The sequence below is a fragment of the Canis lupus genome, chromosome 17 (assembly GCF_003254725.2).
Source record: "Canis lupus dingo isolate Sandy chromosome 17, ASM325472v2, whole genome shotgun sequence".
Taxonomy (NCBI): Eukaryota; Metazoa; Chordata; class Mammalia; order Carnivora; family Canidae; genus Canis; species Canis lupus.
The window spans coordinates 13,312,068-13,335,997 of NC_064259.1; the positions used below are offsets into that span (position 1 = coordinate 13,312,068).

At 45.9% G+C, this 23,930-nt stretch overlaps 2 protein-coding genes across 8 annotated transcripts in view; one reads left to right on the plus strand and one right to left on the minus strand.

The window, feature by feature from the left end:
* Nucleotides 1–452: 452 nt before the first annotated feature.
* Nucleotides 453–23,930, plus strand: part of KCNS3 (potassium voltage-gated channel modifier subfamily S member 3) — a 47,681-nt gene continuing 24,203 nt past the window's right edge. The window contains exon 1 of one of the 7 annotated variants that reach the window (XM_025454598.3): nt 453–663. The gene's annotated coding sequence lies outside the window, so the exon portion shown is untranslated. Of the gene's footprint in view, nt 664–737; nt 888–1,406; nt 1,472–1,807; nt 1,931–2,218; nt 2,632–21,007; nt 21,104–23,930 lie in introns of those variants that run through there. The other 6 variants (XM_025454601.3, XM_035700765.2, XM_025454599.3 and 3 more) reach the window with 6 other exon arrangements.
* Nucleotides 9,609–10,147, minus strand: LOC112665011 (10 kDa heat shock protein, mitochondrial-like). Its single transcript, XM_035700420.1, has 2 exons — nt 10,095–10,147; nt 9,609–9,897 (listed from the first exon to the last, which is right to left on the minus strand). Exons 1-2 carry the CDS (start codon nt 10,145–10,147, stop codon nt 9,609–9,611), a joined length of 342 nt encoding a protein of 113 aa, XP_035556313.1.

The window sequence follows — 23,930 nt, forward strand, 5'->3', positions numbered from 1 at the left end:
TCTTCTAGCTCAACCTCTCTGTAAGGTGGTTTCACCCCCTTTAGAAGCCTACCAGACATTGTAAAACACCGCTCCCCTTTCTCTGATTCCTAACGTGGGTTTTGATTAAACAAAAACAATGAGAAAATCCAGACACCACTGGGTCCTTGGATGAGGTCAGACAAAAGTGTCTTTCACCTTTCCCGTACATCCTTTGCCCCTGTCCCCCCCCCCCCCCCCCCACGTGCCGGCTCAGGGCCTGGAACTTAACTCTGTGTGGTCCTGCTGGGTGCTCGTCTGAGGCCAGCGGGCAGCAGGCGCTGGGTGGGGGGCGGTTGTCCCATTGCGTGCTGTGGGGCGGGAACACCGGCGCCTACAGCTTGGAGCAGCTGGCTCTGAGGAATTATTGCAAGTCTGCACAACTTAAAAATCTGCAGTTTGGGGGCGGGAGGGGGAGCGCGGGGGTGGGTCCCCGAGCGTCCCATTTCTGCTCCGGGCGGTTCACTGAGTTCCTGCTCACTGCGGAGGGGCCGGCCAGGCCTTCCGGACCCCACGGCGCCCTAGCTGACGCCCCGGGTTCGTTCCTCAGCCTCGGGCTGCGGGCATCTCCCTCTGACCTCCTCTTCCATCCTCGGGAGGGAGACCCGACTCGTCGCCTTCCGCTCGCTGCGTGCGCCTCGGTAGGTAAGTCGAGGAACGGAGCGCGTGAAGCAGTCTCGCTGCACAGTGCACGAGCCTTCGGGCAGCGGGGCTGGCGGGTAACAGGCGGGAGCGCGGCTGGTTCCTCCTTCGCACTTTGTTTTAAAACAAGTTGGGGCCTCGGTACTTCCTAGGGGGATCCCGGCAAATGTGCAGAGCGTCGCTAGGGCCGCGACTTTTCGGAGCCGCCGGGGACCGCGGAGGAGCTGGTGGGTGTCCGGCGGCGGCGCGGGCTGCAGCCCGGGGGGCGCGCAGGGGGGCGCGGGGGGCCCCGCAGGGGGGGGCGCAGGGGGGCGCGGGGGGCCCCGCAGGGGGGAGCGCAGGGGGGCGCGCTCCTGCTCGCAGCGGGTCGGGGCTCGCGGCTGCGGGACTGGGGCGCTCGGGGCGCTCGGGGCGGGGGCGGGGGTCTGTCCTCCGGTGCGTCCGCCGGAGGCGCGGCGCGGGCCCCGCAACCTGCCAGCGCCGGCGGCGGGGCGCCTGGCCCCGGGCCCGGGGAGCGCAGGCGGAGGGCCGAGGCGCGGCGGCGGGCGGAGCGGGACCAATGGGGCGGCGGCCGAGCAGCCCGCCCCGCCCGGCCCCGCCCCGCCCCGCCCCGCCCCGCTCGCCGCTGCCCCGCGCTGCGCTCCCGCCGGGCGGGACGGGCCGACGGACCCGGGCGGGCCACCGGCTGTCCTCGCCGCCGCCGTGGCGGGCGCGGGGCCGCGCGGCGAGGCCGGATCCCTGCGGCGCGGGCGGCCGGGCGGGCGGGCGGCGTCGCCGAGCGGAGCGAGCCCGCGGCGCCGGGATCCCGCAGGTACCTGCCCGCGTCCCCTCCTCCGCGCGCACTCGGGCGACTTCTCCGTGCGACCCCGCAACTTTCGCCGCGTCTTGCCGCCCCTGCAGCCCCGCGGCCCCGGTCGCGGCCCCGGTCACGGCCCGCGGGGACTGTGCGCTGTGCGGGGCGCCTGCCCGGCGGCGCCCCCCGTCCTCCGGGTGCCCGGAGCCCGCCGTCGCTGGAGTCCTACAGATCCGCCTGTTGCGCGAGCGGCGGGCGGCGGGACGGCGGCTGGGCCCCTCGGGAGGCCTCGGGGGGGGGCGTCTGGGCCCCGCTGTTGCGCGTGGGGTGGGCAGCGGCGGGGTGCAGGGCCGCCTGCAGGCGGGAGAGCGGGCGAGCGGGGAAAGGCGGCACTCCGCCGGGGGCATCCCTGGGGCGTTTCCTGCGCCGCGAAGCCTTTCCTTCTCTTCCTCGAGAGGAGGCGCTTTCCTGGCGAATGTAAGTGCTTCCCGGGCCGCCTGCTCCGCCTTCTTGCCTGTCATCCCCCCTCCCCTTTGCCCTGCAGCGGTGCCAGGCGCCCCGCGACAGTCGCAGAGCGGAGCGCACGCGGGCCCGGTGCTGGTGCGGCGCTGCCCACGGACTGCCGGGCGCTCGGGTGGGAGCGGCGCGGGGCTTGCAGGGCCGCCGTGCAGCCGCGCCGGCTCCGCGCGTCTGCATCCGCGGTGGTGGAGGCGGGGGTGGGGGCGGAGGTCGGGGACTTCCCTCCCCGCGCCCCTCGGGGTGCCTGCCGGACCTCCCGAGGTGAAGCGGCTGGCGGGCGAGCCAGACCTTCCTGCAGGGGCCGCGGCGAGCCGGGCCGGGCGCCTTTCGCATTGCAGGGCTCGGTCGCCCCCCCATCCCTCCTGCGCTCTGTCTTTCCCCGTCTCTTTTGGGGAAGGAGCACCGTTTGCGTCCTTGGTTGTCACCCACCTCTCGGCTAGGGAGACTGAGCCGGTGGTGTAACTCGGGCGGCCCCGCGGCAGGGGTGGAGGACAGCAAAGAACCACCTCCTCCCGCCCGAATAACCCGGGGGCTCGGGTTTGATGCCCGAGCGCGAGCGGGTGGAGCGGGGTCGTGCGTGGTCTTCACACACAGCGGACTTGCGGCTCGTCCCGCTCTTGGACCTTTCACTTCATCCTACCCTCCGAAGAGTGGGGCAGGTGAGGAAAGCCAGATCAGAAACCTTCCCCTCCCTTTTCCATGCATTTGTTTAAGTGATTTGCATAACCATTTGCTTAGAACTGTATACATCCCCCCCCACCCCCACCCCGCCCCTTAGACTCCTTGCAAATACCTGCCCAGGTAAACAGGAAGCTAGCATTTTCCTGAGCACCTGCCCCACGGAGTTCAGGCTGGACGAGGGTGGAGTTGATTTTGTGGTTGAACTTGGTGTAATAGTTAGGTTACATTCCTCACCTGGGTTGCAAACTCCGTGGGGACGTGGATCCAGGCAGTTTGCATTTGCCACCCGTTCCTCTGGGGCTGGGCCCTGGGCTCTGCTCCGGGGAATACACAGTACAAAATGCAGTTTCTGCTCCCCGTCTAGTCCTGTCCTTCTTTTTCATTTTTCTTTTTTCCACCAGATTCCTTCTGTTCTAATATTAAATTTATCTTTTCACAACTAGGGATTGTCAGTATTGGGATAGGGAGACGGTGATACGGAAGTGCTTTAGAACTCTGAATCCACAGCATGTCGTGAATATTCTAAGGAGATTTGTGGGTTGTGTTTTAATTCAGTCTTGTGTCTGAGCCATTTTTTTTTTACCTGGAAAATCAGCCTGAATAAGCCCATTCATCAATGCGGCAAAGCCAAGCATTTGCTGCGCAAGTATATGTAACCAAATAGGGAGTGGAAGCCGTCTTTGCTCTGTTTAGAAATACTAAAATATTAAAAATCCAATGCTCAGATACTGGGTTTTGCTAGCAAAGCACCAGCTAAAGATTTTTCCTTTTCCCTTATTATCATCATTATTATTATTTTTTTCTTAAAGAAAGACAGGGAAGAGTGGGACTCCGGACACTTCCTCTGTCTTAAGTGAATCTCACCTTTCACTGTAGTTCTTCATGGACTCTGTGTCCCTCTCTTCTACCCAAGTGAGATCTCAGTCTGCCCTGTGTCTGGCATTTGGGGTTGGAATGTGTACAGCTTCTAGAGAGCAGGCACTACTAATGTTTTTAATAGACAACATTTATTGGCTGCATACCATATGCCAGCTACTCTGCTCGGCACTTTTCCAAGCATTATCTCATTTAATCTACAAAACCACCCCATGAGGGAGTGAGGTTTTCCTTCATCACAGTGTTTCTGGCGGAGCTAGCAGTAGATGGAACCCTTCTAGGTATATTCTGAGTCCCATGGGAGAACAAAAAGGGCAAGGCCGGACTTGGGGTCCCATTGGCAGGCAAGGGTGGCTGTGCAGGGTAGTTGGAGGGATAGTAGAAGTAGGTGTCTTTACTGTCCCCGCTTATCAGGTTTCAGCTTATCTGGACTCTCTGGAGTGCCACTTGTGTGAAATACCCACAAGGAGCTGGGTTCCAGCCCTCACTGCAATCTCTTTATGGCTCCTTGACTTAAGTCACTTTGCTTCTCTGAATCGCAGTCTGTTCAGCTACAAGGATTTACATGGTTCATATTTTTGTTACCCTATACTAGGCACTATGCTAAAAGCTCTGTATTGACTCAGTTCAACCTGAAGACAACCTTTGGAGGTGGGATCTATTACTACCCTATTTTATTTTTAAAAAATTTATTTATTCTTATTGAAGTATAGTTGACATACAATATTCTATTAGTTTCAGATATACAACATAGTGATTTGACAATTCCATACATTACACAGTGCTCACCATGGTAAGTGTGGCCATTATTACCCTATTTTAGATGAGAAAAAAGAGAAAAACCGGGTGACTTGTGCAAAATCAGGCAGGTAGGACTATGTGAAGCCAGAATTCTATCCCTGGCAGTCTGGCTGCAGACCCATTGTGGGATTCTGCTGACCTTGTTTACCCTTACAGCCCCAACACTGTGCCCTATGCTCAGGAGGACTCAGGCTGGGTTTGTTGAAAAGCAAGTAGTAGAAGTGGCTTGCCATTACCAAGTGACTTTTTGGCCGCTATCTCATCTTTAGAAGGAACCTTGAAAATTGCACTGGAAAAGTATTCTTTATGCTTTTGCCGAAAATGTTTTCTTTCCAATATAATTGGGGAAAAGGGAGAAAGATCATAAAGATTATTGTCTAGATAAACAGTATGGCTATTTCCAGAAAAAGTGCTTATTATCAATGAGAAACCCAGGAAGGTCATGGAACACTTTGTACTCTGAGTCAAATCCGTCAAAAATGCCAACAAGTAACCAACCTACAAGAATTTATTATGTGGGTGCCATGTGCTCAGTACTGCAGGCACCACCGGCAGGCAGATTGTAAGGCGTGTGTTCTCTGAGCCTGAATATACAGTGGACCTGGAGGCTCGAGATTAACAAGCACTAGACAGGTCAATACAAGATGCTAAATATTTGAGTCCTGATAAAAGTCACAAACTGTCACATTTGTACAGCCTACTATAGTCTGCGGAAACTTTCACAGGTAACCTCATTTCACTCCTAGTAACAGTGCCATAGGCCATGGGCAGGGTGGTGGTTGGAAGCCCATGTTGCAAAGGAATAAGGAAATAGGGCAGAGTGAGCCACTTGACTTTAGCCATGGCAAGCGGTCTTCTGACTCCAAAGACATCATCATCTGTCTGTCTCACAAGGAAGGGGTGGATGTGGAGGGTCCTCGGAGCTGGCAGTTTGAATTTCATCCTGAAGCTGGCTCTCAGTCACTGCTCTTGGCTAGTCAGGAGGAGCAGGGGAGGAGAAAGTATTTGTCGCTCTTGTTTCATTTTTGCATTTAGGAGTCTGGTATGTGAAACGTGGAGAGAAATTTCAATTATGGTGAATTCAGTAACACTGTTTAGAACATGCAGTCAAATGTAGAACCTGATTTAGAAGAAGCTCCATCCGTGTCCTCCTTTATCATTTTTCTTTCCTCTTTATCATTTTGTGGGCAAGGGGCTCTTGCTCTCTTTGGAATCCTGCAGAGCCTGGCACCATGATTTGCTTGGAGTAGACACCCTTTAAAATTATCCGTAATTGCCCAAGTGTTGAATGATAAAGGTCTAACATCTGCTTTTAGCTAATAATGTTATAGATAAGCAGTTAATGTTGACAGCAGCTGGCTTCAGTGTGCTTGTTGAGGTCCCTCTTGAATGCAAGCCTCCTGCTCATCATCCTGAGCAGATCAGCTGAGCTCAACTAAGCAGCTAGCAGATGCTTACCAATGTTGACTTAATGAGTAACTTATGTGGTCATATATATAAATGTATATTTATATATATATAAATCTCCTATACATATACAAATATGTACAAGCATTCATTCTATAAGGACTGGAGTACTTACCCGGGGGTACATACTGTTAGGTGCTGGGGTACTGTGGTGAAGGAAACGGGCACAGAGTAGTAGGTGGTGGATGAGGAGACAGACATTAAACAAAGAAATGCAAACATTAGATAGTGCCAGGTGCTCTAAAGAACTTCCTGGGGGCAGAGGAACAAGGGTGGGGAGGGCACTCATTTAGGTGCAGGAGATGGGAAGATCTGAGGAAGGCCCTTTTCAATCTGAGGGAGGCACAGGAGTTTATCAAGTGAAAAGTGGGAGGAAGAGAATCCCAGGCTGTGGATGGAGTGTGAGAATTTGAAGGCAAGGATGCACACTGAGCCTCGGAGGGACTTCCAGAGAGCTGGGTGGGGCTGGAGGTGGGGGTCATGGCTGGGAGGAGGCTGGCAAGGAGGGAAAGGGCAGATCATGCTGCACACTTCTCCCCCCTTATCTATCTATCTATCTATCTATCTATCTATCTATCTATCTATCTATCGATGAGACACACACACAGAGAGGCAGAGACATAGGCAGAGGGAGAAGCAGGCTCTGCACCGGGGAGCCTGATGCAGAACTCGATCCCAGGACCTTGGGATCGCAAGCTGAGCCGAAGGCAAACACTCAACCACCAAGCCGCCCACGTGCCCCCTTGCTGTACCCTTTATGTCAGCTTAGAGACCTTTGGGTGTATCCTGGGGGCTGCAGGAAGGATCTCTTGGATTTGTAGGAGGGGAGTGTCAGGAGCCAATTTACATTTCTGCAAGATAGTCCATGAAGACAGTGAAGAATAGATCGGAGAGGCTCAGGCATGGCAGTTGGGAGCCTCCTCAACTGGAACTTTGGAGAGTTGGGACCAGATTGGACTGAGTGGGAATGAATAGGAGCTGAGAAAGTAGAGGCCACAATTATACAGGTTGGCTCTGGAAGGGATCAGAGAGGCAGAGTGGGCGCCAGACAGGGGGTGTGGATATGCCCATCTATGTGCAAGCAGTCCTGGCTGAGGTTAGGGAGCTGAGTCCAGCTCCTCATTGAGTCAACACATCCACATCTCTGTGCTTGGGGTAATATCTAGCACTTCTAGAAGATAAGACATTTGAATCCTAGCTCTGGTTTTGTCTCTAATTGCTGGAGAAATTTGAGCTTATCTCTTAATCATCTTTGTTTTTGTTCTTATTTTCCTCACAGCCTGTTGATTTTATCATTGAAAAAAGTAGGTAATCTGTCTATGAATATTTTTCTTCAATAGTGTCATTCATATGTGTTAATTTGGATCATTTTTATAAATTGAATTAGGAGAACTATGAGTGGGTATGTGGAACATTTGTGGTGAGTTTCTAAGCATTTGCTCTTTGATGATTACCAATAAGCTGCTTTTGAATTGCCTTAAATGGAGAGACAGCAGCAGCGATAAGCCTGGTGGTGAGGAGATGCTGAGCTCCGCTGAGTTCTGTGGGGGTGAGGCCTGGTGGAGAGCTCTAGGCATGGCTAAGTGTCCTAGTGGAATCCTTCCTTACTGACTCTTCCTCATCACATAAGACTCTTCCTCTTTATCCATGGATATCTCATAAAAGAATGCAAGAGAGGTACCTCTGGTCTGTCATTTGGGGACACACGTTTGGGAGAATGTGACAGCCTAAAGATCCATAATGAATATGACACATAGCCTAATGGGGCCTTGGAAAAGTGATCCCTTTGTAGCTGTGTGGAATGAGGACGTAGGTAGGACCATGAACTGGCAGTTACTCCAAAGATCAGTTTTCAGACTTCCTCCTCACAAATAATTATTGTGGTGAGATAAAAGAATGACAGCAGACTAAAATTTGGGGCTTGAAGATGCCCACATTTTTTTAAACTCTCATTCTTTTACAGACTGGGTGTGATTTTCTTAAACTCTGACATGCCACGGTGAACCTCAAAGCATTTCCTAGGGTTTACTTAAGGTAAATAATTTCTTTGGCCAGAGTGGTAGGTGAACTTGGCAGCCAGACTGTGGTTGGTTGGTTTGGATTGAGAGGAGGTGCCTGGGTTCTGGCAAAAAGTGAGGTCAGCACTCTTATCTTTGAGGTCAATAAATCATACCTTCTGGGCAGGGTTTTCTTGTGGGTTTTTAAGATCTCAGTTTTCTAAGAGTGGAACCTTCATGAGGCTGCTTACATCAAACCTCCTCCTCCCCTCCTCTTCTTGGTGATAAGACATCATCTGGCCATGATTTAGCTCCAATGATGTTTCAGGGTTGAACCTTTTTCTCCTCCAGGCTAAAGGTATAAATGAAAAGTGTCATTGTCCTTTTGTCAGTGTCCTTTTGTCTATCCATCCATCTATCTTCTTTTTAAAAATTATTTATTTATTTTAGAGAGATAGAGAGAGAGAGAGGGAGAGAATGAACAGAGGAAGGGACAGAAGGAGAGAATCTCAAGCAGAGTCCCTGCTGAGCGTGGAGACAAGCTTGGGGCTCCATCTCAAGACCCTGAGATCATGACCTGAGCTGGAATTGAGCGTTGGACACTCAACCGTCTGAGCCACCCAGGTGCTCATCTTTGTCAAAGAGTAGAAAGGTATCGGTATCCTTATCTTTTATGATCTCCTTAAACCACAAATGCACAGGGTAAGCTCTCTGGATATGCAAAACTAGGAATCTCATGAAAGTTCATATGATGCCTGAGAACTTCACCTTTTATGTAGTTTCTTCAGACTTCCTGACCTAATTAGAAAGCAGAGGACAGTGTGGTTACATCTTTGTGGTGATGTGTACTGAGTTCTCTCCCAGCCACCCCCCTCCCCCCCACGACTTAAAATGCGGACACTGCAGTGCATTTTGCCTTCTCATCTAGTGTCCTTTACGTGAGGAGGCTTTGAAGCAAAGAGTACAAGATACAGTTGTGTAATGTGGCCCTAAACTCTAATGGGTTTGCTTTTAGCTGTTTTTGACCAGTCACTCCTGTCATCCACATCATTTAAAAGCACCCAAGCAAGCCCTGTTTTTTCAGATGCTTTTTTTAAAAAAAATTTTTTTTGCAAGCCCTGTTTTACAACCCTTCATTCCTAAGTCAGTGTCAGCAACTCAGAAATAAATCCTACTTTAACGTTATTAGGCACTGGGGTTAGGTTTCAGAATGCTCGCAAATGCAGAGGTAAGTCAGAAGGAGTAGGAAGCCAGATGGTTCTTAGTGGAACGCCACGATTGTGTGGTGTAGAAGAGAGGTGCAGTTCCTTCTGCTGAAAGCAGGGCTCTACTCCACACACCATGCACACAGATGCACACCCTACAGGGGAAAGAGTGCTCGCTGCTGGGGTTTGCTCCGTGGATTGCACAGAAGTACCAATTAGAAAGGGAGTTTCTGTTTGACAAGATGCAAACAGAAGGTAGAAGGTTGGTACTGATGGTTGCATATTAGGAAAGAATTTAACACCACTGGACTGTACCCTTAAGATAGATAAGATGGTAAATCTTATGTCACGTGTATTTTTATCACAATTAATAAGTTGGAAAAGAGAAATTGAGATTCCTTTGTTTTGGTCTCAGATTCTTTACATGCTTAGGGATTATTGAGAACCCCCTGAAAGCTCCTGTTAATGTGGGTTTTATCTATCCATATTTTTTTTGGATACCATTAGTTTATTATAAAAGAGACAGAAATTATGTACATGATGAAAGATTTCATAACTTCAATTGTGAAAGGGCAGCTTCAGGTGATACCATTACAATAATAATGTATTTCAGTCTACATACTTTCTGAGAATGTCGCAATCTCTAAATAAGAAGTAATCCTTGTCATTTAGAACTACTTTGGTACCTTCATATTCTGGGAGAAGAATTTTATTTCCAACTTTCATGCTAACTGGTTGAATCTCTCCACACTTTCCTTTAGAGCCCAAACCAATAGCTACTACTGTTGCTTGTAATATTTTTCCTTGAGATTTTTCTAGAAGCATAATGTCTCCTTTGGTTACAGTTTTGGCTATACTCCTTTCAACTAAAACTTGGTCAAAGAGGGGAAGGGGGTGCCTGGGTGGCTCAGTTGGTTAAGTATCTGCCTTTGGCTCCGGTCATGTTGCCAGGGTTCTGGGATCAAGCCCTGTGGTGGGCTCTTTGTTTAGGGAGGAGCCTGCTTTTCCCTCTCTGCACCCCTCAACCCTGCCATGTTCTCTCTCTCTCTCTCTCAAATAAGTGGATAAAATCTTAAAAAAAAGAGGGGAAGAAACTTTCTAAATGCCTGTCCTGCTATGACTCTGGCTGCTACAGTGTATACTCTCATCTATCAATTATATATTAGAAATTAAAATTAGTTACATTTTAGGGTGCCTGGCTGGCTCACTTGGGTAGAGCATGCAACTCTTGATCTTGGGGTTGTAAATTGTAATATTCACCATGTTGGGTGTAAAGATTACTCAAAAAAATCTTAAAATAGGCAAATTTTGAAGTATTACTAATTCATTTAAAATAACAATAACCGGGCAGCCCAGGTGGCTCAGCCGTGTAGTGCTGCCATCAGCCTGGGGCCTGATCCTGGAGCCCTGGGATGGTGTCCCAGGTCGGGCTCCCTGCATGGAACCTGCTTCTCCCTCTGCTTGTGTCTCTGCCTCTCTCTGCACCCCCCCCCCACAGTGTGTCTCTCATGAATAAATAAATAAAATCTTAAAAAATAACAATAACCTCATTACATGTTAACATAAATGGCATATTTTTATGAAATATATCTTTTTTCAAAACAAGAACAATGCAAGAGTGGCATTGGTTTACATTTTTACAAATGTATTTATCCTCTGGTTTATGGAAAGCAGTGGGATTCTTGGACTTGCTTCTTTGTTTAGTCTATAATCCCACAAGTCATATACTTGCTGGAAAACTCTATGGGACACTTGTGAGAGAATGAATGAAAGTAAACAGGAAAATCACATCTTAGTTGATTATGAAAGCAGCTTTGATCTTATAGACTCTTTAAAGGGTCTTAGGAATCCCAGGGTTCTCCTGACCACATTTTGAGAACTACTGATATAGAATAAATCTGCAGCCAAATTAATTTTTTGTTATGTTCTACAGTTTTTAGCTCTTCTCATCAGATGTTATCCAAACTTGAACTTTAGCAATTCAATGTGTTGCTTATCTGTGATTCAAATGCAAGACCTAGGTGGCTCCTGAAAATAAAGTAAAAGTACCATAATTCTTTCCCGGAGTTTGTATAACAAACAACAAAAAAACTCTCTTTGCACCATTCCATTGTTAACTGTTTTGGAAGCTACCAGATTAGTCTAGGATTTTGATTAAATCCCAAATTCAAAGGATTTTGAATTTCCTTTGCTAACCTGACTTGAGTACGAAGCTCAAGACATGGAAAATTTTGAGTGTGAAAATCAGGTAAAGAAAGCCACGCTTTCCTCCAGGATACGCAAAGTTTCCTTTTTTTTCAAGTGTGCATTCCTGTTTACTGAGGAGTCTGTCCTGAGGTAGTGCCCAGAGCTATCTCCTGGGTCTTGGCCTTGAGTTGCCCTCTCAGGAGGATACCTCGCTCTTCAGAGAACCTCCCTGTCTTCCCTCCAGCTCTGTCCCCCCTCCTCCCTCCTTGTGTGGAAAACTTGGAAACCCTGTGAGGAGGATGCACTTAGGAAATGAATTGGAAAAAAGAGAGATGTGAGATTTAATGTTAATAAGTCAAATTGAAAGCTTTATGGATCACATTGTCTGGGGAATCTCATTATTTTATAATTTTTTTTTCATGTTGATGAAGTATGCGGTTAGTCACAGCAGATAGTTCTGCGGAAAGTGTTAAGGAAAAAAAAATCCTCCCAGGGTGGCTTCTAGGAGCTGGATGTGGATGTTTGTGAAGCATAAAAACATTTTTTCTACCTCTCAAATAATGGATTAGATGCTGTGTGAATGATCATATTTATTTGATTATATCTTTTAAATTCTAAATGAAACTTTTTTTTTCACCCCATGAAATAGCCACTGTGGCAACTTGCTAGAGCAGTAGACACTTGGCTCCCTGAGTTCCTTCTGAACATACTGAGGATTTATGGTTTGGCAAAAGCACTCTGTTACTTCTAGTAGCAATAATCGCTTTTCTACAATTCTTTGGAAATGTCATAATGTGTCGGACGCTCCCACTGGGTACAGAGAAGCAATAGCTCAGCAAGGCATCCTCATCCCAGTGTCTTGGAGGCCTCAGGAAGGCCTATATGATGTAAAGGCAACTCCCAAGCAGCCTCCTTTGCTCCATTTTGAGCAGGAAAATCCTTGTCTTTTATCCTTAAGTAGATCATTCATTTAGTGATACGTGCACTCAAATCTCCCACTTGTCTGCTGTGTATCAGACACTGAAAACCACTGTGTCTTGGTGAGGTTGCTAAGAAATTGGGACTGGCGGTGCCTGGATGGGCTCAGTTGGTTGAGTGTCAGACTCTTGATTTCAACTCTGGTCATGATCTCTGGGTCATGAGATGGAGCCCTGTGTTGGGATCATGCTGGATGTGGAGCCTCCTGAAGACTCCCTCTCTCCCTCTTCCTCTGCCCCTCTTCCCCTGAAGAAAAAAAAAGGAGAAGAAGAAAAGAAATTGGGTTCTGGAAGCATCAAGAGGATGTGACTATTTTTTTCCTATTTAGCATCTGGGGTGTGTGTGTGTGTGTGTGTGCGCACGCACATGTGCTCATGTGTGGTACATCAAAGGGAAGTGTCCTGAAAGAGGTGATATCTGAGCTGATTTCTTGTAGACAAAGGGATTAACTGGAAAAGAAGGGAACAGAAGGAAGAGCGTCAAGGAGATTTGGGGAGGAGAGTACATTGTGAGGTTGAAGATGGTGAATAATTTGTTGGGACTGAGGCAGAGGGGTTTGAAGTAGACTGGTGCATCAGAGGCCAGAGGGGCAGGGGCAAACAGGATGTTCTTGCTTGACATCTGAGGAGGAGTCTGGACTCTCTCCTCAGGATGCTGGGAGCTCTTAAAGGTGTATGCAGGGCAATGACACATCCTGACTTGGAGTTCAGAGAAGTCCCTTTGGCCTGTGGAGAGGAAAGGGAATTAGAAGTGGGTCAAGACCATGCCATTGACTTGTCTACTAGTGCAATTCGGGGGTATAAAAAGGGGTCTCTGTCACCCAGTCATTAACTTGGTCTGTTTCTTGATACCCGAAATTTCTCAGGCTTCTACATTCTCTATGTGTTATATTTTAAGTTCAAGAATGGAGAACTCGCTGGGAAAGGTGAATGGTGTTTTTGGCCACATGTTGCTTTGCTATTCCTGAAACCCCTTAATTACCTTTGGATAATTATCCCTCCCCATTTGAATGTTATCTTGATGGGACAGCAAACACTAAGGATGTCCCCATGGGTTCCTTCTGCCAGCTGCTTCTGGTCCCTGCCCTGGTAAGAGCCATTGGTGGGCAGGTGGTGTAGGCTCAGCCTATCACATGCTCTGTCCATTGAGTGACTCAAGGTTGGAAGAGGCCTGGAGTTGCTTCCTTGCCCAGACCTCTGCTGTGAGTAGTTTCTCTTTGACCCTGAGAGCTGCAAGTTGCCTTCTGACAAAAATTGTATTTGTTTAGTTAGCCGACACCAGCATCTCTTGCTTGTATCCCAAGAACCCCCCAAGATGTGGGAATATCCAAAGGCCTTATCTCACAGCAGAGTGTAAAGACTAATCTTGTAGCCCTTTCCACTGGTTTTCAAAGGTGTGTGTGTGTGTGTGTGTGTGTATGTGTGTGTGGTGGGGGGTGGTGGTGAATGCAAGGATGTCATTTGCTAAAATGGAGCAAAGAATGGACTGAAAGGGACACAGTTCACTAAGGCCCTGCAGATGAGCTTGGCTGGCTCCCCTTGTGTTGCTGCCTGTGGTACCTCTGAGGTGTGTCTACCTGGTGGGGTCAACGCATACTTCTGTAGCACTTGTATTGTGTGCTGGGCACTGTTCTAAATGTGGCCTACATGGTAGCTCATTGCATTCTCACAACAATCTGAGATAAGTACTATCATTTTATTTTAAATTATATATTTGTTCTATCTATACCATATGTATCTTCCTCCCTCCCTCCCTCCCTCCCTCCCTATCTACCTATCTTTCTATCGACAGATGAGAAAACATCTGAGAGATTTTAATAATTTACCCAAGTCATACAACTAGAAGGTAGCAGAACTGAGATTTGAATCCTGGCCGGCCAGGTAAGAATCTGCTCTTATCCAAGAATTTGAACCTTGGCTCCACCACTTACTGTGAGAAAGCTATTTAATGTCTCTGGCCTCAGTTGCTTGATCTGCCGAGTGGAGATAGTAATAGCATCTGCCTTAAGGTAGATAAAATAAGGTATTTAAAGCAGTGCCTGGTACAAAGTAAGCACTAGAGGAGGCTTGCTAGAGATTATTTTGTAATGGATGCTATAAAGAAGGCTGAGTGTACATCTTTCTAGAGGTAAGCATAGAAATAATTGTGACTCTTCTATTGGTCACTTGTATCTACAAGGCCTTTCTAGATATTTTGAAGCTCTTCATGGCAAGAGCATAAGTTGATGACAATTCATATGTATCATCCCACACTCATTTAGGGAGCTAGGACAGAAGTAAAAGTTGTTTTAAGGACACGAGCCTAGTGTGTAAAAACAGACAGCAAAGCAGCACCATGAAGAGCAGAATGTGAGCAGCTTCCCCAACATAAGCCTCATCCAGAAAGCTGAGCTTGGGCTCTGAGCTTGCTGTTTCCCCTGCGTGCTAAGCCATTCTGAACCTCATAAAAACCTGCCTCTCTGGGTTGATCTGTGAATTAACAAAGTTCATCCAGCCATTCATTATTTTTTGCTGGGCATTAAGGATATAAAGATTAAGAAAACGTAGGCCCTGCCTTTGTGGGGCTCACAGTGCAGTGGTGGAGGCTTCCAGGAAATTGTTCTACTGCATTTCAGCAGGTTAAATACTTGGTAAAGGCAGGCAATGGTGGATGGGGATGGGGGCCTGGATTTGGGGTAGGGAGAGGTCTGGGGTCAGGGCTTGGTTCTAGAGACTGTGATAGAGAATATGAATGTCAAAAGGCATTCTGGGCAGACGAATGAGAAGTTGAGGATACTTTGGGGGAATTTCAGGTAATTCCTCATCATTCTAGAGTTTGAGTTGTGTTGTGGAATGTAAGGATAATGGATAAGGAATCATAATAATGATAGTTAACATTTGATTGAGCATTTGCTATGGACTAAGCACACAGGGCTTATCTTATTTTTAATCTTCATGACTGCTCTATGTAATCTGTGACATTTAGTATTCATGTTTTATAAATGAAAAAAATCATTCTGACTTGTGTGAAGTGGTATCTCATTGTGGTTTTGATTTGTATTTCCCTGATCCCAGGTGATGTGGAGCATTTTTCATTTGTCTGTTGGCCATTTGTATGACTTCTTTGTTCATATCTTCTGCCCATTTCTTGATTGAATTATTTGTTCTTTGAGTATTGCGTTTGATAAGTTCTTTATAGATTTTGGATACTAGCCTTTTATCTGATAAGAAATTTGCAAATATTTTTTACCATTCCATAGGTTGCCTTTTAATTTTGTTGACTATTTTCTTTGTTGTGCAGAAGCTTTTTATCTTAATGAAGTCCCAACCCAGCAATTCTACTAAGTATTTACCTCAAAGATACAAATGTAGTGATCTGTACAGGGCACCTGCACCCAAATGCTCATAGCAGCAATGTCCACAATAGCCAAACTGTGGAAAGAGCCCAGATGTCCATTGAAAAAATATATCTATATATGTCCCACATCTTTATAAATGGATAAAGAAGATTCTATATATACACACACACACACACACATATACATATATATATATAAAATGGAATACTACCCAGCCATCAAAAGGATAGATTCTTACCATTTACATCGATGTGGATGGAACTGGAGGGTATTATGCTGAATGAAGTAAGTCAATGAGAGAAAGACAGTTATCATATGGTTTCATGCATATGTGGAATATAGGAAATAGCACAGAGGATCATTGAGAAGGGAGGGAAAACTGAATGGGAAGTCAATAGAGAGGGAGAGAAAACATGAAAGACTCATAACTGTAGGAAACAAACTAATGGTTGCTGGAGGGAAAATGGGTAGGGGGATGGGGTAACTGGGCATTAAGGAGGGCATGTGATGTGATGAGCACTGGGTGTTATACAAAACTGATAAATTGTTGAACACTATGTCTAAGACTAATGATGTACTATATATTGGCTAATTGAATTTAAATAAAATAAATCACTAAAAAGTTTATAATGAAAACAAACAAAAACCCCCAAGGCTCAGAGAACTCAACTAATTGACCAAGGTCACACAGCTAGTGGGTGGTGAAGCTGGGTTTCAGACTTAAGCAGTCTGGGTCCAGATTTCATTCTGAAGGGCAGGGGAGGTAGCTGTCAGGGGACTTGAAGCTTGCACATTTTAGAAGGTGCTTGAATATGGCATGGAGAATGAATCTGAAGGTAGGGGATGGGTTAGATCCAGGGCAGGGAAGACGATTAGAAGTGGATTGTAATCATGGTAAAATACAGAGTGTCTGAATTAAAGCAGAGGCAGGAAGGATAAGGAAAGGAAAGGAATTTGAGAAATGTTTGGGAATAGAGGATGAAGGGAAAGTGTGGACACATTTATTTTAAGGTCCCACTGGGACATTCAAATGGACATGTCCAGTAGGCAGTTATAGGAGTCTGAAATGGAGGGAGGCAATCTGGGCAGGAGATACATATCCAGGCTCTAGAGTTCAATGAAATTCCTGGAGAGAGGAGCGGAGGGACAGGAGAAATCCATGGGGTTACATCCACACACATTTGAGGCCTGAAGATTATACCCAGGCTACAGATTTGTTTGATTTGGCTCACAGTAGTAAAATATTAAAACCAATAATTGCCAACATTTAGAAAATTGGGAAAGTTCACATAAAAAGATTTGTGGGTGTTCTTGAGAAGTTGGGCAATGCAACCACTTGATGTGCACAGATAAGGGACAGAAGTCCCCTTTTGGCAGGGCCGGTGCTCTCCAGCTTGTCACAGCAGCCAGATGTCCTTTTTTATTCATTTGGGGCCTCTGCATGGCCTCTGGATATTTTGTGATCCCAGATTTAAGGTATCAGAACACGAAGCAGAGTTTCACCGGAAACCAAGAGTGAGTAGTCAGACGGGTGGCATCAGTGACCCCCCAGGGGTTGGGGGGTGGGCAGTGACAAATCCTTGGGCTGGTAAGTCACGCACGGATGAGAGGTGTGCTTAGTGAAAACACTTAGTGGAGTGTTAGGGCAAGAGTTGCACAAGAAGAAGGAAGGAGGAGTGTAAAAAATGATGTTAAGAAGCTGTGTTGCAAAGAGCAGTTGGGGTTGGGAGAGTTTGTTTTGTTACTTTTTAATATGTGAATGACTTGATCATTTCTATATAAGGATGTATGTGATATGAAAGAGTACTTTCTTTGTCCTCAACTCATGTTTTATAGCAATGAGGAATCCAGTCTTACTTAGGTTGTTTTTATTAAAACAGAGTGCTCCAGGGTACAGAATGGAATGAGGCTCCTTGTATGTGTATGAAGGCAGCCCTGCCAAGTTCAGATCTTCCCAATGTTAAGTGCATTTTTGCTAGTTTGAGCAACAGTGCCTTAAAACGGGCAATTGTATATTTTCACAGCAGCAGGTTAAGTTGAGCCGTGCCTGTGTGGTGACTTACTACCTGCATTTATTTACTCATGTGATTGTTTACTGTCCGTTTCTTTTACTGTTTGCCAGGTGGAATCTGTGTGATGATCTTATCAACTGGCATCACTTCTGTTTCAAGCTGGGTTAGTGGGCCTTTTACTGGATGTACATGACATACCAATTTTCCCATTTACTTTTTTGTATTTGTTGATCCAATAACATATTGTGTGTGTGTGTGTGTGAGAGAGAGAGAGAGAGAGAGAGAACTCATCTATCTTATCTTTGATGAAAATTCTTTTTATTAAGGAAGAAAATGCATCTCTCTCTGCAGTAGCTGATGACTAAACTACCTTTCTTCTCTGGTGGCCACAATTTTACAAGTAGGTTTGCCGTGATTTTTCTTTTCTCCCATGAATACGATGGGAAGGGGAGACTTTAAAATTTTGACATGGAGGGCAGCCCGGGTGGCTCAGGGGTTTAATGCCACCTTCAGCCCAGGGTGTGATCTTGGAGACTCAGGATCGAGTCCCAAATCAGGCTCCCTGCATGGAGCCTGCGTCTCCCTCTGCCTGTGTCTCTGTCTCTCTCTCTCTGTGTCTTTCATGAATAAATAAATAAAATCTTAAAAAAAAAATTCGACATGGAGTGGAAGCAGCCAGCAGCCAAGCTATATGACAAATGTTACTTAATGAATTCAACAAATAATTTTGAACCTACTGTGTGTCAGACGAGGTTGTAGGCACTTGGGATATGGTGGTGTTTAAGGCAGATAAAAATTCCTAATTTCATGGAGCTCATATCTGAGTGAGGAAATAAATAATAAATATGATAAAGAAATAAAAAGTACATGTCTGTAAGTATATTTTGGGGAGTGATAAATGCTAAGGAGAAAAAATAAAGCAGGGAGTGGGGGATATTTTGGATAAGGTAACCAGGAAGGGCCTCATTTGGAAGATATCTTTTGAGTCCAGGCCTGCAGAGAGCGAGGAAGCAAGCCATACAGTCTCCTATGGATAGAGTATTTCAGGCACAGAGATTAGCCAGTGCAAAGGCCCTGAGGCAGGAATAATTAAGAAATAGCATGGATACCACTATGCCAGACAGGAATGAAAGAAAGGAGAAGGAGATGAAATCAGATAAGTGGAATGGGAGGAGGGGAGCTTTTGCCTTGAGTAAGATGGAAGCCACTGAAAAGTTGAACATAGGAGTGACATGATGTGACTTACATTTTAATAGGATCTCTAGCTAATGGATTCTTTTTGTTTGTTTGTTTTTACATTTTTTTAAATTTAAATTCAATTTGTAACATATAGTATAACACCCAATGCTCATCCCATCAAGTGCCTTCCTCAGTGCCTGTCACCCAGTTACCCCATCCTCCCACCCACCTCCCCTTCCACAACCCTTTGTTTTACAGAGTTAGGAGTCTCTCATGGTATATCTTCCTCTCTAATTTTTCCCACTCAGTTCCCCTCCTTTCCCTTCTAGTCCCTTTCACTATTTCCTATATTCCACATATGAGTGAGACTATGCATATGATCATTGTCTTTCTCCAATTGACTTATTTCACTCAGCATAATATCCTCTAATTCCATCCATGTTGAAGCAAATGGTGGGTATTCATCCTTTCTGGTGGCTGAGTAATATTCTGTTGTATATATAGACCACGTCTTCTTTATCTGTCCATCTGTCAAAGGACATCGTGGCTTCTTCCTCAGTTTGGCTATTGTGGACATTGCTGCCATGAACATTGGGGTGCAGGTGTCCCAGCATTCCACTACGTCAGTATCTTTGGGGTAAATACCCAGTAGTGCAATAATGGGGTCTTAGGGTACCTCTATTTTTAACTTCTTAAGCAACCTTCACAGCCACTCTGGAAGTGAAGGTTCCTTAAGAAGTTAAAAATAGAGCTACCCTATGACCTAGCTAATGGATTCTTAACTTTTTTTGTGCCATGGACCCCTTTGGCAGTCTGAGGGAGCCTATGAACCACTTTTCAGAATAGCATTTTTAAATACAAATAACAAGAACCACAGAATGTAAAGGAATCCAAGTATATGGAAATATGTAGATCTCAAAATATTTAAACCTACGTATGATTTAGTGATGTATTTACTTCTTTATCAGCTCCTGAAGGGTGATCTAGCAGTAAGTCTGTAACTACAATGATTTTAAAGAAACAGTGAACTTCTGTGATTATTTTCTGAGACTTAGAACAACTGTGCTATAATATAAAATTATCTGGAACTTCTAATGGACTGAAGTCAGTGGTACTGCTCTTACTGCCCTGGGGCACTGCTCGCATTTTTACTGGGAGGAATTACTGAATTTCAGTTAGAGATTAGTGCATGGGATCCCTGGGTGGCGCAGCGGTTTGGCGCCTGCCTTTGGCCCAGGGCGCGATCCTGGAGACCCGGGATCGAATCCCACATCAGGCTCCCGGTGCATGGAGCCTGCTTCTCCCTCTGCCTATGTCTCTGCCTCTCTCTCTCTCTCTCTCTCTCTGTGACTATCATAAATAAATAAAAATTAAAAAAAAAAAAAAAAAGAGATTAGTGCAAATCAAGATTCCCCCACCCCCACCCCCCGCATCTAAATTTAAGGACCTCCTAGTTCTCTCTACTGACCACTGCTTTCCTGCTCTGGCTGTTAGGTGGAAGTGCAAGAGAGAAGTGGGGTAAATTCATGTGATTGATGTTGCCCACGTTTCTGGCCTTGCCATTGTCTTAGGTCACTGCCATTCCTGTGGGTTGCTGTACCCAACATCAGCCTCTAGTTTTCCAGATGTTCCACAAACAGCGATAACTCTGAGAGGTTTTTTTTTTTAAAATTTTAATTTTATTTAATTTTATTTTTATGTCTCTCTGACTGGTTCCTTGTAGCTATATAGTTCCAGAGACCTGAATTATGGTTCCCGTTTCAGCAGATTCTCTGCTGGGCCACCTGCAATCCGTTCTTCTTTCGTAAAGCTATCACTGACTCACCTTGGTTATATTCCTGGCTCATGAAGGTGTGGATAGTGCAGGTATAGAGAGTTCTTTATACTCTACATGAACACCTGGAGGTCATAGGGCTCCATTAGCCAGACTCAACTATTTTCTGCTCTCTGTACATACCACAAGCTTTCTAGTCTGCAGGGCTTTGCATGTGTTCCTTCCTCTTCTTGCAGAACCACCTTCTCACTCTTACCTGTCTTCTTTCCTTGTTCGTGTCTGACCTGGCCCTCCAGCCTCAGCTCAAATCCCACCTGTTCCCATAGTTGTCCTTCCTTCCCAATCCCGGAGGGACCCCTTACCTCCTGTGAACTTCCATGGCACGTCTTGGTACCTCTCCTCAGGGTATCTGACATCTTCTGCTTGTACTGCCGTTATTTATTTACCTACATGCCTTCCCATAACCCTTCTAAGTACCTGTAAGCATTGAGGGCAGGAGCCATGTTATCTTTTCTTTGCCATAGTTCCCAGGACAGTGCCTGCCACAAAGCAGCCATGAATGTCACAGAAGCTTATGATTCTACAGATGACAAAGGAGCCCGTCGGTGGAGGATCCCATCTCACCCAAATCTGTAGGGTGAGATCACCTTAGCATTTATCCGGCTCCCCCTTCCCCTCCACGGGTCCTGACCAAGGCTACTTTTGATCTTTTATTTTTTTCCAAAAAATAAAAGACTATTCCAGGCGTGTTTTGGAATCCTCGCAAAGAAAGCCACACAATGTTGAGAGTCACAGAGCAGGAAGCAAAAACCACCCCAAATTCCAGCAGCCCGAGAGAAAGCATTTAACATTGTAGCATATCCTTAGAGACTTTTTTCCCCCACAAAAAGTTAGACCTTTTTTATAAAGATCAGATCAGGCCGTATATTGTACTATAATTATTTTCTCTTTTCACTTAGCATATCGTGATGATCTTTTCATGAATCTCTAGGTCGTAGAGCATTGTGGTTAAGAGAATGGCTTTAGAGCTTTATTGTTTAAATTCCAACTCTGAGACCATCACTTAATAGCTGTTGACCCTGGAGAGTTAGTTAATTTCTCTATTTACTAGTTCCTCCATCTGTACAGTGAATCCAGTAAAAATACTACTTGTTCAAGTGCTGAGAGGGTTAGGTGCGTTCAGATATGCAAATGCCCAGGGGTATTGAAACATCTGATTCAGGATACGGGAGCTCTTACTATAGTTCTTACTATGAGTATTTCAGTTTTTAATGACCACAGAATATCCCATTAGATGCCTTACCTCCTGACATATTTCCCCACTGATGGACATTTAGATTGCCTTTGACTTTTTATATAACTACTGATGCAATGAACATCCTTGGATACCCATCCTTGCACACTTATCTAATTCATCCCCTCGGGATACATTCTCAAGTGTGAAACCATGATTTTGCAATACACATCTCTACAGTATCTTCCAGAAGGTTTCCCTTTGCCTGTTTCCATCTCTGTTACCATGGCATGATATGTTTTTTCTCCTCTGTTCCATAAAACTGCTTGCTTTCAGGTACTCGTTTCATCATGGGGCTAGTGCAGATGCTTGATGCATCAGCCACGGGCCAGATGACACAGGATCTATAGCCCCTCGGTGGGCTGGTTTCCTGTCTGTTTGCTAGCTGTAGCCTGAGCCCCTGCTTCCAGCCAGATCTACTGCAGGGGGTTCCTGTAAGGGGGAGGGAGCCAGGGCAGTTCCTTTCTGGGGCTGGTGGAACAGTGACAGCCCTATGGGGCACTCCCATCTCTGGGGCCCCCATCAGCACCTGGGGATGACCGTGCTGAGGTCAGTGGCTGCGGTGTTTCGCTTTCTCGGGGCTCTTCCTCACTTTCCTCTCTGAAGATTGCCTTTGGAGGTGACTCAGTGACTCAGCAGCAGCCTGCTGTCTCCCTCTGTTCCCCAGGGAGGGTTGTCTAGGAACACAGAACCCAAGGAAAGGAAAGTGGAGTTTAGTTACCCGAGAAATCAAGCCTTAGGGATTTCTGGAGATGGTATTACATTTATTCATTCTGGATGGCCAAGAGAAATATAATTTATATTAACTTTTGAAATATAATTTAGGGGCTTTGCTTTGGGAGGTGCTCACTGGTTTCTTCCCCGAAGAAAGACCAGAACTTCTATAAATTTATTTTTAATCCCTGAATGTATTAGACCCTGAGAAGTTTTCATTTTCTTCTGTGGACAGAGCAAAATTTAAAAAAAATCATTATTAATTCAAGGATTTCACATATTATTGGATGTCTCAAAATTTTGATAATCTGGAAAAAGGAAGTAATTCAGGGATATTCTTAGAAATCTACTGTCTGAGTCAACTGGGAGGTGTTGTATTATTCTGATTGCTTTGGATTATGGGATTTAAATTTAAGTACAGTCTTTCTGGTACACTAAATCTAATTATGGCAGCCTGAATGTGAGATTTTAATTTTATTTAGGCAAAACCCCAGACTACCACTCTCATTAGTTAATCAAGATAGAAGTAGGGTCAAATTTCACCTTTTGTTATTATTCCTATTAATTCGTTACTCTTGGATTTTATTGAAAATTAGTCTGTGATTGATAAAGAATGGCAAGACTACAAAACTGACACATATTTGCATTTTTCCTGGGACATCAATGAGTTTTCACAAGATTGGAGCTTGTTCAGGGGCAGGTATGGTCAGCAGGAGGACCCCTATATGCAGAGAAGTATAGTAAGACATCTTTCAGACTATATGAGTGCATTGCACGGTGAGTCATTCTGGCACCAAAAATGTTAGCAAATATCAGATAGATTCTCCAAGAAAATCAGTAACCTTTACTCTAGACTCAAATTGCCTGATGCATGCTTTGAGTTTCAACAAAAGCTTAACCTTCCTTTATCTTTCCTCACTTGCAAAGTTTCGCTTGTCTGACACCAGAAATGCCATGACTGAATTCTAGAACAAGTGTCCAGGGGAATATCCCCGGCTCCTGTCAGCAGACAGAGTATTAGTACAATCTCCCATCTTCCAAATGGGTATCTGAGGTCTTTTTACTCTACTTCAGAGCAGTGGTTCACAACTGGGGATGGTTTTACTTTCTGGGGGACATTAGGCAATTTTGGTTGTCATGACCTTAGGGGATAGAGGGGAGATGTGCTCCTGGCGCCTAGTGGGTCGAGGCCAGGGATGCTGCTAACCATCCTGCAATGCATCAGACAGCCCTCCACAAGAGGATTACCTGGCCCCAAAATGTCAATAGTGCAAAGACTGAGGAAACTCTCCTGTAGAAGTTGGTCAGGTTAGGATGTCTCCAGGGAACGTGGCTGGCTGTCAGGGTGGTGCTTAAAGGTGTCATTTACTTGGTAACTCTATCACAGGTCAGGGTCAGGCTCTCTCGCAGCCTGGCAACTTCAGAAACTCTCTTTTTTTTTTTTTTTTTTTCTTTA

Excerpts from the sequence above, each read along its gene's own strand:
- LOC112665011 (XM_035700420.1), bottom strand. The coding sequence starts at position 10,147 with ATGAGAGTATACACTGTAGCAGCCAGAGTCATAGCAGGACAGGCATTT. Across the intron at positions 9,898-10,094 it reads GCAGGACAGGCATTTAGAAA|GCACCCCCTTCCCCTCTTTG; the intron begins GTTTCTTCCCCT and ends TGAGCCACCCAG.